Below are 15,089 nucleotides of genomic sequence, written 5' to 3'. Positions count from 1 at the left end.
AAAATAACAAAATTCTTTTGGAAAAAACAAAGTCAAGAATATCAAAGAAACTAATAAAAAATGTAAAGGAAGGAGATTTAGCAGTACCAGATCTTAAACTATATTATAAGGTAGTAATTATCAAAACTATTTGATATTGGCTAAGAAATAGAAAGGTAGAGCAATGGAACAGAGTAGACATACAATCTACAACAGCAAATAAATATAATAACCTTGTATTTGACAAGTGTAAAGACTTAAGATTTTGTGATAAGCATTCATTATTTGATAAAAAAATTGTTGGGAAATCTGGAAAGCAATAAGGCAGAAACTGGGCATGGACCAATATCTCACATCATTTCTGAACATAAGGTCAAAATGGATACATGACTTAGATATAAAAAGAGATTTTACAAGAAAATTAGAAGAACATAGAACATATTACTTATCAGACTTATGGACAGGTGAACAATTTATGAATAAACAAGAGATAGAGAGCAGAGTGAGGTATAAAATGGATAATTTCAATTACATTAAATTAAAAAGTTTTTATACAAATAAAAAAAAGTATCCAAAATCAGAAGGAAAGCAAAAAATTGAGAAAAAATTTTTATAGACAGTTTCTCAGATAAAGGTCTCATTTCTCAAGTATATAAAGAACTTTGTCAAACCTAAAACAATATGAGTCACTTCCCAACTGATAAATGGTCAAAGGACGTGAACAGACAGTTTTCCAATGAAGAAATCAAAACAATTTACAGTCATATGAAAAAATGCCCTAAATCATTATTGATTAGAGAAATGCAAATTAAAAACCTTTAGATATCATTTTACACTACCAGATTGGCTAAAATTCTCTCTAATTTATCCTGTCTATATCTTGTCTATATATACTTATTTACTTCTTGTCATCGCCTCAGACTGTGAGCTCCTAGACGAGGATTGTTTTTGCTTTTTTTTAATTCCCAGCACTTTCACTGTGCCTGGCGCATAGTTGGTGCTTAATAAACGCTTCTTGACTTGCCTTGCTTTTCCTTAACCCATAGGTATCTATCTCTTTCTAGTTTTTCCCCCTCTTTTCCCAGAGTAATATATTTCATTGCTGGTGTTTTCATTAGTGGCAGTGACAGGTTTAAACACCAGTTGTATTTTTCTCTTGTCTGGCTTGTTTACAAAACAAACCATCTGCTCCTGTCTGTTTGTTATTATTATTGTTGTTGGAAAGCTTCATTTTTTTTTTTATTGAACATTCATCTTTTTTCACAGAGGTTTAAGCTTAAGTTTTAGGATAGGTCACCTTGGCTTGTTGCTTGAATTTCTTTGCTCTTTGAACCTCAACTTATTAATGAATAACTTCAACAATTATCAATACATTAATAATGAATCGATGATGGATAATTATTAATTAGCTTAATCCCTTCCCCCTTCTGAAGTTTTTGGTGGATGCAAAAATTTCCTGTTATTCAAATTGATTTTACTTTATATTTGAAAGTCTTTCTCCTGTGATTGCAGAATTTGTTGTTTCTTGCTGGAATTATTGAATTTAACTTTTATATGCCAGAGTTTGCAGCATAGGCTTATTTGTTTTTTTCCTTTCTGGAGGTGAACTGTAGATTCTTCTACTGGCATTTGATTTTATGTCTTCAGATTTGGGCCTTTTTGTTGTATTCTTTCTTGCATGACCATGACCAGGTTTTTTTGACTTAATGTTTTCTTCCGGGAGCCCTGTGATCCTCATATTCTCTCTACGTATCCTATCTTTGGGATCAATATATTTTCCTCCTCTTTTCACCCTTCATTCAGTTGTCATATCTTGTTTCTACCCTACAGCATTTTTCACTTCTGGCCCCTTCTTTTTATTCAAATAGCCACCATTCATGACCTCATCACCTTTGCCAGGACTATTGGAATGACCCCATAGTTGGTGTCCTTGCCTTGTCTCTCCCATTCTAGCTCATTTCCCACACAGCAACAAAAACTTTCTCAAATACAGGTTTGCTTGTGTCGATCTCCCCACTTGAGACACTACAGTGGCCCCTTACCTTTGTCTAAGGTCAAATATAAACTCCTCAGCTTAGCATTTAAAACTCTGTCCAGTGGCTAGCCTCAATCTCTCTTTCAGGCTTATTCCATGTTGCTCACCTTCACGTACACCATGGTTCGGCTACGATGTCCTTTTGACTCTTTCTCCTATGTGCCTGTCCAATTTCCCTCTCCATGACTTTGCCCAAGATCACCCTCCTCCTGGTCTAGAATTCACCAACTCCTCACCTCTGCATCTTAGAATCTCTGCTTTTCTTCAAGTCTCAGCTCAGGCATTATCTTCTCTCTATGAAGATATTTCTGATCATCCCCAGCTGCTAATGTCTTCCTCCTAAAATTATTCTATTCTATAACATTCTGTTTTATGCACTCATATGCTCATGTGGTTTCCTCCATTAGAATGTAATTCCTTGTTGTCTTTGGGACTGTATTCCCAGAGACTGGAACTTGTTGATTGATAATCATTTTCAAAAATACTGCACACCAGTGTACTTATTCTCCAGAGACCCACCAGCATTGTATTGTATTGTATTATCTTTAACTAGCTGATGCCTAAGAATTGTTTTAATTTGCAACTTCTGATTATTAAACAGTTTGAAAACTTTTTTCAGGTGGTTATTGATAACATTTTGAGAATTGCTTATTCATCAATTGATCAGTATGGCATTTATTAGGTCTCTAATATGTGACTGGCAGCTAGGTGATGCAGTGGATAGAGTGCTGGACTTGGAGTCATCTTCATGAGTTCAAATCCAGCCTCAGGCACTTGCAAGTTGTGTGACCCTGGGCAAGTCATTTAACCATGTTTGCCTTGGTTTCCTCAACTGTAAAATGAGCTGAAGAAGGAAATGGCAAACCAAAACCCAAAATGTAGTCATGAAGAATTGGCCATGACTGAAAAATGACTGAATAACAATAACAACATCAACAACAATATGTGATAGGCATGGTAGCACCGTGCTGGTGCTGGTGACAAAAAGAATAAATGAAGCCGACCCTGACTTTAAGAAGTTTATAGTCAGTAGAGTGAGGCAACACACATACTATAAGCATATGTGAAACATAAAATAAATACAAGTTTGTGCGTGTATCGGGGCAAAGCAGCTGGGGGATTAGAAAAGGCTTTATATAAGAGGTGGTATTAGAGCTTGGCTTCGAAGGGGGCTAGGGATTTGAAGAGGCAGACTTTTGCACAGGCTGGTGAATGTGCCTGGAATGCATCGACCTCTCATGAGATGCTCCTTTCACCCAGCTGTGGAGGGTGTGAAGGAGAGGAATGTAGAATAAGGCTAGAAAGGTAGGTTAGAGCCAGATTGTGAGGGGCAGAGGACTTTTTATTTCATCCTAATGAACTGCTACAACTTATTCAATAGGGAAGTGATGAGGTCAGACCTGAACTTTAGGCAAGTCACTTTGGCAGCTGGATGGAGAAAGGATTGGAGAAGGGAAAGACTTCAAGCAAGGAGGCGGATTGGAGGTTATTCAATGAATCAATAATAACCATTTATGAAGTGCTTGTCAATCACTGTGGGAGGCATTGGGCACATGAAGAAAAGGCTAAAACTATCCCTGCCCACATCGCTCTTACTTTTTAGCCCTCCAGTACACACAGAGGTATATTCAAAGTAAATATGAAATACTTTGTGATGAGGAGGTGCTAAAACTGGGGTGGGTAGTGGAGAGGATGGATTCAGGAAAGATTTTATTCACGTAGATGGTGGAAATTTAGCTGACCCTTGAAGGAGACTTGGGATTCTTAGAGATGGAAATGAGAAGGACCAGGTGGTTTGGAAGGCTATGTGAGTGGGAAAAAATGGGGCGAGGTAGGACAGATGCTGTGGAGATAGCATCAACCAGACTCAGCCACTGATTAATGATGGGCAGTGAGGGAGAGTGAGGAGTAGAGAATGATTCTAGGTGTCTAAGCTTGGTTAATGGAAGGATTATGGTACCTTTGACAGACATAGGGGAGTTTTGAGTAGGAGTGGATTTGGGGGGAAGAAAATGAGTGCTGTTTTAGACATATTGGTGCCTCGGTAACACCCAACTGAAAATGTCCATTAACCATTGAGTGAGCTCAAACTTTTAACTATTTTGAGCACTTCTCAAGTGATCATAATCAGTCTTGCTTTCACAAGTTTGTATCAGTGCCTTTTAGGTTTTGGAGGTAAAATTTTCATCAGAAATACTATGTATACAATTCTTTTCCCAATCTGTTTCTTTTCTCTTGATTCTGGAGGCATTGCATGTTGAGGGCAGATGATGTTTTATTTCACCTTGGAATCCTCAGTGCATCATTTCTCTTTATCACAAGGATAAAGACAAAAGAAAAGATGGCCTGCCCTGTGATCTTCCCAGATGCTCGCAACTTCCACCTCTTCACTCCCGATTCCCTGGCTATGATTGAGAAACTGATCGCTGCAGAGAAACTGAAGAAGAATGCCCAAGACTCCTCAGTTTTGGAAGCCTCTCCTCGGCCCCAGCTTGACTTGAAAGTATCTAGGAAGCTGCCCAAGATTTACGGGGACATTCCTCCTGAGGTTGTGGGGAAGCCTCTGGAAGACCTTGACCCTTTCTATGTGAACCACAAGGTATGCCCAGGGAGGGCGCTAGGGGGAAAGGGCTTGAGGCAGAGTTCCTAACTGTGTTTTTATGTCTGTGGAATCAGTGGCCTTGGGGTTCTCACCCTCATCTTCCTAGTTCTAGACTGTGCCCCTCTTTTCAGGGTGTTTCTTGGGGTGGAAATCTGGGCCAGTAATAGAGGGATAAAGAAGGATAGAGAAGCAAAAATGTTACTAGTTTTGGTGAATAGAGAATTAAATTGTGAGTCATAAGACTGAGGTCCTTAGTTCTGACTTCATGTCTTTTCTGAAGTAAAAAGTCAATTAAAGGTGAGAAAACACAGTAAGAAAAACAGCAGAACCTTTAACTGAATTAAAAGGAAAGAAAAAAATTGTAATGGCTCAAGGCCTGTCTCCTTACTATAAAATGGGGAAAATAATATCTGTCCTGTCTCTTTCACAGTTTTATTCAATCACTTAAACAGAAAGTATTTGTTAAGTTTTTACTGTGTGCCCAACACTGGGGACACAGAAAAAAATAGAAAACATTCTAGTGGGGGAATCAACATGTACATAAGTACACATATATATTTATCTTATATATGCATATTTAATTTATTTGATATATTATGTTATATATAATATATATAATTATATAATACACATATATAATATATAATATTATATATATAAATATATGTATATAATTTAGCCTGCATTTGCAGGCTAAAATTAACTTTAGTGGAGATGGCACTGGCAGCTGGGAGGGGAGGGATGGGAGAGGTCTCCTGAAGGAAGTATCATTTGAGCCAGGGATTTTGAGAGGCAGATATAAGGAGGGAGAACATTTCGTGTATAGGATATGGCCAATGCAAAAGTCTGGAGACACCCAAAAGATGGAGTATAATATATGAGAAAAAGAAAAGTGTATTGCAAGTGGTAAAAGCTATAGAAATATGAACTATTTTCAGCCACTGAGATTTTTAAAACTCATTTTTAAAAAATTTTCAGTTCCAAATTTTCTCCCTCCATTCAATCCCCTCCCCTACTCATTGAGAAGGCAAGAAATGCAATAACTATTATATATATGAAGTCATACAAATCATATTTCTGCATTAACCATAATTAAAAAAAAACAAGGAAAAATGAGCAAAATATATGCTTTAGTTTGTACTCTGAGTCCCTCAGTTCTCTATCTGGAGGTGGACAGCAGCATTTTTTTTTTACCATGAGTTCTTTGGAATTGTGAGGGATCGTTGTATTGGTCAGAATTACTAAGTCTCATAATTGATTAGTTTTCAACTATTGTTATTACTGTGTAAGTTGTTCTCCTGGTTCCGCTCATTTCATTTTGCATCAGCTCATATAAGTATTCCCAGATTTTGACCATTTATCATTTGGAGAATGGCTCTTAGTCTTACAAATTTAGCTCAGCTAAATTTGAGAAATTAGACCTTCACCAGAGAAACTGCAGATATTACCCCCTAGTTTCCTCTTTTTCTTCTAATTTTGACTGTATTGGCTTTATTTGTACAAAAATTTTAAATTTTATGTAACCAGAAGGAATGGTTTTAGAGGAAAGATAATGAGTTCCTTTTTGGACACAATGAGTTATTGAAGGAAGTATTATTAGCAATAACCATAAAATAACATCCTCACCTTTTTTTTTTGGCTAGGCAATGGGGTTAAGTGACTTGCCCAGGGTCACACAGCTAGTAAATGTTATGTGTCTGAGGCCAGATTTGAACTCAGGTCCTCCTGACTCCAGGGCCGCTACCTAGCTGCCCCTCTCCTCACCTTTTTCAATGTAGAAATAGATGGCTACCAAAAGTATTTAGGTTAGACTGAAAGGGACATGTGCTCTCCATAGGAGTTAGTGTTTGGTGTGGGTTGTTGAGTGAGATCTTAAAGCTACTTCCCTTAAAAATTTCAAGAATAAGACAGACAAGTGGATACTTTTAGGGTAGTTCTGTTTGGAATTTGAAACTGGAAGACGTGATCTCTTAAGATACTTTCCTACTCCTATGATTTGAAAAACTGATCAAAGAACTGATTATTCTTCATATGAAAGCTAATGCTTCCTTGGAATCACATCTTTAGGTTGGATAGTCAAGAAATGAAGTTATGCGCAATCTTGATTTCCATATTAATCATGATTCTTACCGCCTAGTTTGAAGCAGGTTTTTGATGCTTCCTTTAACTTTCTTTATTCCCCCATCATTAAATATATTTCCTATTGTTTGTGTCTTTCAGACATTCATGGTGTTGAACAAAAAGAGGACCATCTACCGCTTCAGTGCCAAGCCAGCCTTATTCATTCTTGGGCCTTTTAATCCAATCAGGAGGTCGGCCATTGGCATCTCAGTCCATTCATATCCTTTCATTAACCTTCTTTCTCCCCTTGCTTCCATTACTAGTCATACACCATCTTTGATGTACTGAGTGGGTGGCCATGTGCCATCATCAGGAACTCCATAGGACTGGGTAATTGAGAATCCATGTGCAGAGTATGAATTTTCAGAGTCAAGTAAGTGATATGATTGCAGATAACCTTATAAAGACTAAGGTCAGTAACTTTTGTAATGGTAATCTTGTACCAATATCCAGGAATGCTTTAAATAACATCTCAAAACACCTTTCAAAGATATTGGGCGTTAGCTTCATCAGTGTTGATGAGGATCTCATACCTGACTTCTTGGTGTAAGGACAACAAAAGGGTCTGTTTGTTTTTTCTTGAAGCTATATTGGGGAAAATAGGAGTAATCAAAGGGAGATTGGGACCACTGTCGGGGGTGAGACAATGATAAGACTTAACAATGAGAAGGCAGATTTATTCAGGTTTTGTTTTGTTTTGGTTTTCCCTGTCAAAGAGAATGATATTTGGACTGGAAAGCATATCATCATCATTGTCATTCTAGCATTTATGTGGCACTTTATATGTGTTATCTCATTTTGATTCTCCCAACAACCATAAGGTAGGTGTTATTTTTATCCCTATTTTATATAACACAAATGAGGAATGTGTTGAACCCCCAGGGAAGAAAGCACTTTGTAAACCCAGATGAATTCCAAGTCACCAGAGCCTGATGACCAAGATGGTGTTTGGACACTGAAAGAGCTCATGATGGACTGACTGAGCTACCATCAGTGATCTTTGAAAGACTGAGTCAAATGGCAGATGTAGCATAGGTTGGAAAAAGGGCAAATGTTTCTGATTTTCACAAGGTGCAATAAGAAAGGTCAAATTTTACAGAGTTTTAAAGGCAATGGTTATGGAATATCTAGGGAAAAAAAGGTGATTATCATAAGATTCCATATAACTTCATCAAAAACAAGTCATGCCAGACTAACGTCATTTCCTTTTTTGGCAATATTAGTAGATTGACTTATGTCAGGGAAATGCTATAGATATAGTTGCCTAGATTTTAGTGGAGTATTTGGCAGTCTCTTAAGCTTTTCTTGTGGAAGAGATGTGAACAAGAAGATATTACATTCTGGCAAAATCAAAATTGATTGAATGGCTAGATCCTGGAAGTATGCATTAATCATTTGATGTCAGCTTGCAAAGAGGTCTCTACTGGAATATCCCAAGGCTCTGTCTTTAGCACTGTGCTAGTTAACATTTAATCAGCAGCTTGGAGAAAGGCATTGATGATGTGCTTATCAAATTTGCAGATGATGCAAAATTATGATGCATCACTAATGGGATAATAATCAGGGTCCAAAAATATCATGACAATTCAGAATGTTGGGCTAAACCCAAGAACTATAAATATACATAATATAAATATAATATGAAAGAACTATAAATATAAAATCTTATACTTGGGTTTGAAAATTGAACTTCACAACTCTAAGATAACTTTCATTTAGGTGCTTTCTGAGAGAGAAAGAGAGAGAGAGAGAGAGAGAGAGAGAGAGAGAGTGCATTTATTGCATTTATTAAGCTCTTACTTTGTGCCAGACACTGGGCTAAGCATGGAGGGGTTAACAATATAAGTAAGCAAAACAATGTGTATCCTCAAGGAGCTTATATTCTCATAGGAGAAGACAACAGAGAACAGAGAGAATCTATGTGATGGCAAGGCAGGTGGTGAGGAGGAGACAGCTTTGAAGAAGTTTGGCGGGGAGTTGTAAGTGAAATCAAGTATGCCTGGGGCCACTCCCCAAAACTGTGGTCTAGAGCTGTGGTGGCAAACTCAAATAAAAACAGATCCCTGCATCTGCAAATTGACTTAGAAAACCACAAGTTAACATTATCTATGTCGTATTTTATTTATTTTGTTAAACATTTCCCAATTACATTTTCATCTGATCTGGCTACACCTGGGAATTTTGAGTGGCCTCTGGTCTAGGGTATCAGTTGTCTATAGCTATTTTTGTTCTGTCTTTTCCCACTTCCGACAGTCATTCTCCTTGGCTTAGAAAATAGAAACAAAATAATATTGAAAAGCTCTGCTTTTTCTCTGTCAGTTGTCCTTGTCTTGTCCATCTGAGAAGTGGGTCCCATCCCTTCCTTGACTTTTTCTTCACCAATATAGCTACAGAGAAAATGACCTGATTCTTTTTTTTGGCTTGCCTTTTGCTTTTCAGCTTTAGATCATTCAAGGCATTAACACTTCCAACACTATTCTTATAGAACCACGCATACATGACATGTATTCCTCCTGTGTTATCTGTCCTTGTTTCCACCTCCTGTATCCATCTTTAAGAAAGTGAAGTTGGTTGGTAAGTTCCCTGGGTGTCTGCATTGGGGCTCTTTAGACATTGATTTTTCTTTATCAGAATTGCTTGTTTTTATGTATTCAAAATTTCAGTCTAGGTTGACTTTCCCTATAGAATTTTAGCCCATGGGATCCTCCTTATCTTTCCAGAGGATTTTTTGTGGGTCATTTGTTTTTTTTTTGACTTAGGAAGACCATTATTTTTTAGAAATTAGACTCTTTTATTCCAAGGAGAGACAAAGTTTGATGAGGAGAAGGGGGATCAGGTTGGCGGGAAGGATGAGAGAAGAGAGCACAGGCAGATGGGGCTTTCATTGTTTCAGGGGAGGAAGGTCAGTTGTGAGATTGCTGGGCAAGAGAGAGAGTGGGGGGATGGGTAAGGTGGGTAAGGAGTGAGCATACTGCAATGGGAAAGAATTAGTGGAGTTGACTTTGCCATTAGGCAATGCCACAAACAAGTGACACCCTGTGTGACATGATGAATGGGTAACAACATGATGAATATTACAGGATGATGTTTGTAGGATGCCAGCAAGATGGACAGGGTACTTAAAAACAGGAACCACCTGAAGAATTTTGTAGAATAAGAGTTTATGGGAGGTCATTAATGAGCCAATAGATTTGTGGAGTGTCCCTCTGTGTGTCCATCCTTGTGCTAAGCACTGTGGGGGGAGGCAAGAGAAGAGGACAGGATTCCTGCCACTGCAGATTATAAAGCCTATAGACTAGCACGCATGGGATCTTCATGAATGATATATGACCGAAGTTGAATTGTGTGGTCCGTGCCACATTTGCTATAGGAGGCTGGGGAAGAGAGAGATAAGAATGAGATGAGGTTGGAGAAGTTAGCTTCACAGAATAGGTAGGACCTAAGCTTGATTACAAACACTGGAAAGTGTTATTGTTGGGCCAAGTGGACAATGACAAGTAGCGTGATGTAGTGGATAGAAAGCAGTGTTTGGAGTTTGGTCAACCTGGGTTCAATTTCTAGGTTTGGCATGTATTTTCCTATGTGATCCTGGGCAAATCACATTACATTTTAGTGTCCCAAGCAACTTTCTATGATTATAAATTACAGGATATTTGACAATCTGTATTGATAAAGGGAATTTCTTCTCCAGGAGTTCAGGGGTTGATACAAAAATCCAACGGCAGTGAATCCTCAGGGACACTCCTATAGAAAAGCAAGAAGACGACGAGGAAGATGAGGGTCTGGCACGATTTTTTCAAGAGTGATAAGAATTATTCACTGCAATTGTCGCTTCAGTTGAATAGAAGCTCCTGGGCTAAACCTAGGGTAGGCTAATCAGAGCTTTGCCCTAGGGTGTCAGATTTAGAGGGAAATGAATAAACTTTCAGTGTTCATTAGACGGTTGATAAGGTACAAGGAATCACCACATTCCTATGGTGTTAGCCTAGCCCTGGGCCCTTTCCAGTATTGGCTATACCATCACTCATTCTTCTTGGCTTACTGGTCGAGGCCAGGAAGTCGGAATACTTCTTGCTCCCCATTGCCAGTTTCTATCACTCAGTAACCTCTCCTCTTTTGAGGTTCATGCTATCCATATGCACCATCCAACCAAAGTCCTGGAAGCTGTTGTTTACAGACCTCTAGGTCACTCTTCTTCCTGTCTCAGTGAAGTTAGTACCTGGCTCAGAATTCTTCTCCCTTCTCCAGCTCCTGCCTTCTAAAACACTGTCATTTTCTCAGCCTACTTATTTCCTCTAACCTATGTCCTTCACTCCACCTCAGCCGCACCTCCTCCACATTCATGAATTCTTAAATCTCCTTATCCAACCTAATCTATTGGCCTTTCTCCTCTCCCTCTCCCTTCCCTTACCAAACCCTCCTCTTCATCTGCACCATGACCCACAATCCCTCATTCCCTCTCCCATGCTGTCTCTTCTGCACTAGCCAGTACCTCCTCTTCTCCTCATTTGACCTCTTGGTGGATCAGCTAAACTTTATACAATGCTCCTCTGTTGAATTCCTAGCCCCCTCACCATTTCACTGATTATGCTCTGCCAACTCTCAGCCTTGAATCACTCCCACCATCCACCACCTTCCCTCCTACACATGTGCTGCTGAACAAAGGTGGAGGAAATCATGTAACCATTTTGACCAGGCCCACACAATATCAGTTAGGCCCTCTTTGTTGCTAAGTAATCCTGCTGTCCCTGCCTTATCAACTCACTTTTCCACTTTCCTCAGTGGCTCTTCTAAACCTTTTTATTCCTCCTCAAATTTCTCATGGGCCCCCTCCCACAAGTCTCTGAGCTGAGAACCTTCCTTCATCTTTACAGAAAAAATTGAGGCCATTCACCTTGACCTCCCCTTCTCCCCTCTTCTCACCTCCTAAGCTTTCTGCCACTATCTCCTCTATCTCACATGAAGAGGTGGCCGTAATCCTTACCCAGACAAACGGCTCTACCTACACAAATGATCCCATTCCATCCCCTTCTTCTCCAGCAGATTGTTCCCTCTACCACCCTCACTCTGTCACTTATCTTTGATCTCTTCTTGTCTACTAATTCCTTCACATCTGCTTCCGTTGGAAATTCACGTCTCCCCCATCCTGAAAGAACCATCACTTGATCCTTTCATCTTCAATAACTATCATCCTATATCTCTTCTGCCCTTTGTGTCTAAAATTCCTTGAGAAGGCCATCTGCAATAGGTGCCTCCACTTTCTCTCCTCTCACTCTCTTCTTAACCCCTTACAATCTGGCTTCTGACTTTTTCATTTCACCCAAGCTGCTCTCTCCAAAGTGACCAATGACCTCTTCTTTGCCAAATCCAATGACCTTTTGTCAAACCTCATTCTCCTCGACCTCTCTGCAGCCATTGATACTACTGACCACCCTCTCCTCCTTTATACTCTCTTCTCTCTCCTTGTTTCTCTGTCCTGGTTCTCCTCCTTCCTCCCTGACTGCTTCTTCCCAGTTTCCTTTGCTGGATCCCCATCCAGATCATGCTCTTTCACCTTTGGTGTCCCACAGGGTTCTGATCTGAGCCCTCTCCTCTTCTCCCTCTATACTACTTCACCTGGTGATCTCATCAGCTCTCACAGATTCAATTGCTTTCTCTATGCTGATGATTCTCAAATCTCCCTTTCCTGCCCTAACCTGTCTGCTGACCTCCAGTCTCACATCTCCACATGACATCTTGAATTGTATATCCAGTAGACATTTTAAACTCAACATGTTCAAAACTGAATTCGTTATCCCCCCCAAATCTTCCCCCCTCCCTAACTTCCTCATTACTGTTGAAGGAATCACCATCGTCCCAGTCCCCCTTACTCACAAAGTTAGATGTCACCCCCAAGTCCTCTCTAGCTCTCATTCTCTTTATCTGTCCTGTCACTAAGGTATGTTTTTATTTCACCCTTGCACCATCTCTTGACGATATCCTCTTCTCTCCTCTGACACTACCCCCACTCTGCTGCAGGCCCCCACCATCTCATGCCTAGGCTACTGCAACAGCTGATGGTGGGTCTGCCTGCCTCAAGTCTTGCCCCACTCCAATACAGCTTCCATTCAGGGATCAAGGTGATTTTCCTAAAGCACAGGTTTGACCATGTCACCCTCCTCCTCAATAAACTCCAGTGGCTTCCTATCACTTCCAAGATCAAATGCAAAATCCTTTGTTTGGTATTCACAGCCCTTTATAACCTCCCTCCCTCCATAGTCTTCTTATATCTTATTTCCTGCCATTTGGTCTTCAATACAGTGACATGGGACTGGCCGTTACGTGAGCAAGACCCTCTGACTCTGGGATCTGGGAATTTGCTCTAGCTTTTCCCTATGCCTGGAATGCTCTACCTCCCCATCTCAGCCTCTTGGCTTCCCTGGCTTCATTTAAATCATGGCTAAAATTCCATCTTCCCCAAGCCTCCCCCAACCCTTCTTAATTCTAATGCTTTCTTTCTTGTAATTATTTTCTTTTTAATCCTTATTATAGCTTGTTTGTACATGTTGGCTTGTGCCAATTAGATTGTAGCCTCCTTAAGGGTGGTCTTTTACCTCTTTTCATATCCTCAGAACTTAGCATGGTGCCTGGTACATAGTAGGCACCTAATAAATGCTAACTGACTGACTGACTAATGGTATACAGACGTTAACAAGGCTGCCAGACCTTGGAGCACACTCCTCTATTTAGGGTTTGCAGTGGATAGAATGTTGGGCCTAGAGTCAGGAAGACCAACTTCAAATCTAGCCTCAGACACTTAAGTTACTAGCTGTGTGATACTGGCCAAGACATTTAACCTCTGTTTGCCTTTATAAAATGTGGATGAGAATAGTACCTTCTTTCCAGGGTTACTGTGAGGATTAAATGAGATAATATTTGTAAAGAGCTTATCACAGTGTCTAGTACAAAGTAGGTGCTTAGTAAATGTTTGTTTCCTTCCATCTCTCCCCTTTTCCTTCCTTCCTTCCTTCCTTCCTTCCTTCCTTCCTTCCTTCCTTCCTTCCTTCCTTCCTTCCTCCATTTCTTCCTTCCTCCTTCCCTCCCTTTTTCCTCCCTTTTCCCCTTCCTTCCTTCCTTCCTTCCTTCCTTCCTTCCTTCCTTCCTTCCTTCCTTCCTTCCTTCTTTCCTTCCTTTCTTCCTTCCACTTGTACCATATATCTGTGTATGTGTATGGGCCTTGGTACCCAGCTCTCTCTTTTTATGCTGATTGCAGGTGACACCTGACCCCCAGACAAAGAGTGAGAGAGTTTGGACCAGGGGTAGGGAACCTGTGGCCTTGAGGCCACATGTGGTCTTCTAGGTCCTCGGGTGCAGCCTCTTGACTGAGTCCAAGTTTTACAGAACAAATCCTTTAATTAAGGAGGCTTGTTTTGTGAAGTTTGGATTTAGTCAAAGGGCCACACTTGAGGACCTAGAGGGCCACATGTGGCCTTGAGGCCTCAGGTTCCCCACCCCTGGTTTGGACCCTCTTTCCAAACACAAAAAGTATTGAGAATAGTGTTTACAGGAGTAATACCAAGCTAGCCAGGCTGCGTTGACGCCCTCTTTGGCCTAAGCTGCGCCTTAGAGCTGCAATGAGCCTCCAGGAAGACCTTGGATGGGTAGAGAGCAGCGAGAACCAAAGACAGCTCCGCTGGCTATGTTCCTGTTTCATTGTTCTTTCCGTGTTTTCTTGTGTCTTCCTTAACCGTCCTGTTCACGCTATTCAGCATGTTCATCATATGCACTGTTATTGTCAACTGCGTCTTCATGGCTGCTGTAAAAGACGGCAATGTCAATAAATATGCTGAGTAAGTGTCTCCCCTGGATCCCTCTGCTCCCGACACTTACCCTTGCTTCCTTCTGCTTTTGTTTCCATAGTTTACTGAGAAAAGGCTAAGAGATGAGAAACTGGACATTATTTTCCTCTAGGACAAATTTGGATGTGATTTCTGGGAGGTTTTTTATCTCCCAGGGCTCTGGGAGTGAATGTGACCACAGATGAATTTAAATCTCCTAAAACAACTTAGATGAAATGAAGAGTTTTCAGAAAATGTCCGAGTCTTTGCTGAATTGTTTCTTTAAAACAATTTGAACTTTGAGGAAAACTATGGTTTTAAACATTTATTATGCACTTGCTGTACATAGCTTATTGTAGATAATGAGTAAAAAGATAAAGTTTAGATAAAACACTGAGTAGTTATCTGTCCTTTAGGGTTATATAGTAACCCTTTTTATCCCTCTCTCTTTCTCCTCTGGCTCAGAGTTGTCTGAGCACACACAGAATCAGGCATCCAGTCAAAATCGTCTATTTGGCTATGGCTGTCCCACATC

At 40.1% G+C, this 15,089-nt stretch overlaps 1 protein-coding gene across 1 annotated transcript in view; it reads left to right on the top strand.

The window, feature by feature from the left end:
• Positions 1-4,406: 4,406 nt before the first annotated feature.
• Positions 4,407-15,089, top strand: part of SCN11A (sodium voltage-gated channel alpha subunit 11) — a 127,871-nt gene continuing 117,188 nt past the window's right edge. The window contains exons 1-3 of the mRNA XM_027835817.1: positions 4,407-4,613; positions 6,837-6,955; positions 14,477-14,566. Of these exons, the coding sequence (XP_027691618.1) occupies positions 4,422-4,613; positions 6,837-6,955; positions 14,477-14,566 (401 nt within the window). The 5' untranslated portion in view covers positions 4,407-4,421. The remainder of the gene's footprint in view (positions 4,614-6,836; positions 6,956-14,476; positions 14,567-15,089) is intronic.

This window comes from Vombatus ursinus, unplaced genomic scaffold (genome assembly GCF_900497805.2).
Source record: "Vombatus ursinus unplaced genomic scaffold, bare-nosed wombat genome assembly UNPS02014817.1, whole genome shotgun sequence".
In the NCBI taxonomy this organism is placed as follows: Eukaryota; Metazoa; Chordata; class Mammalia; order Diprotodontia; family Vombatidae; genus Vombatus; species Vombatus ursinus.
This window is presented reverse-complemented; position numbering and strand designations above follow the sequence as displayed.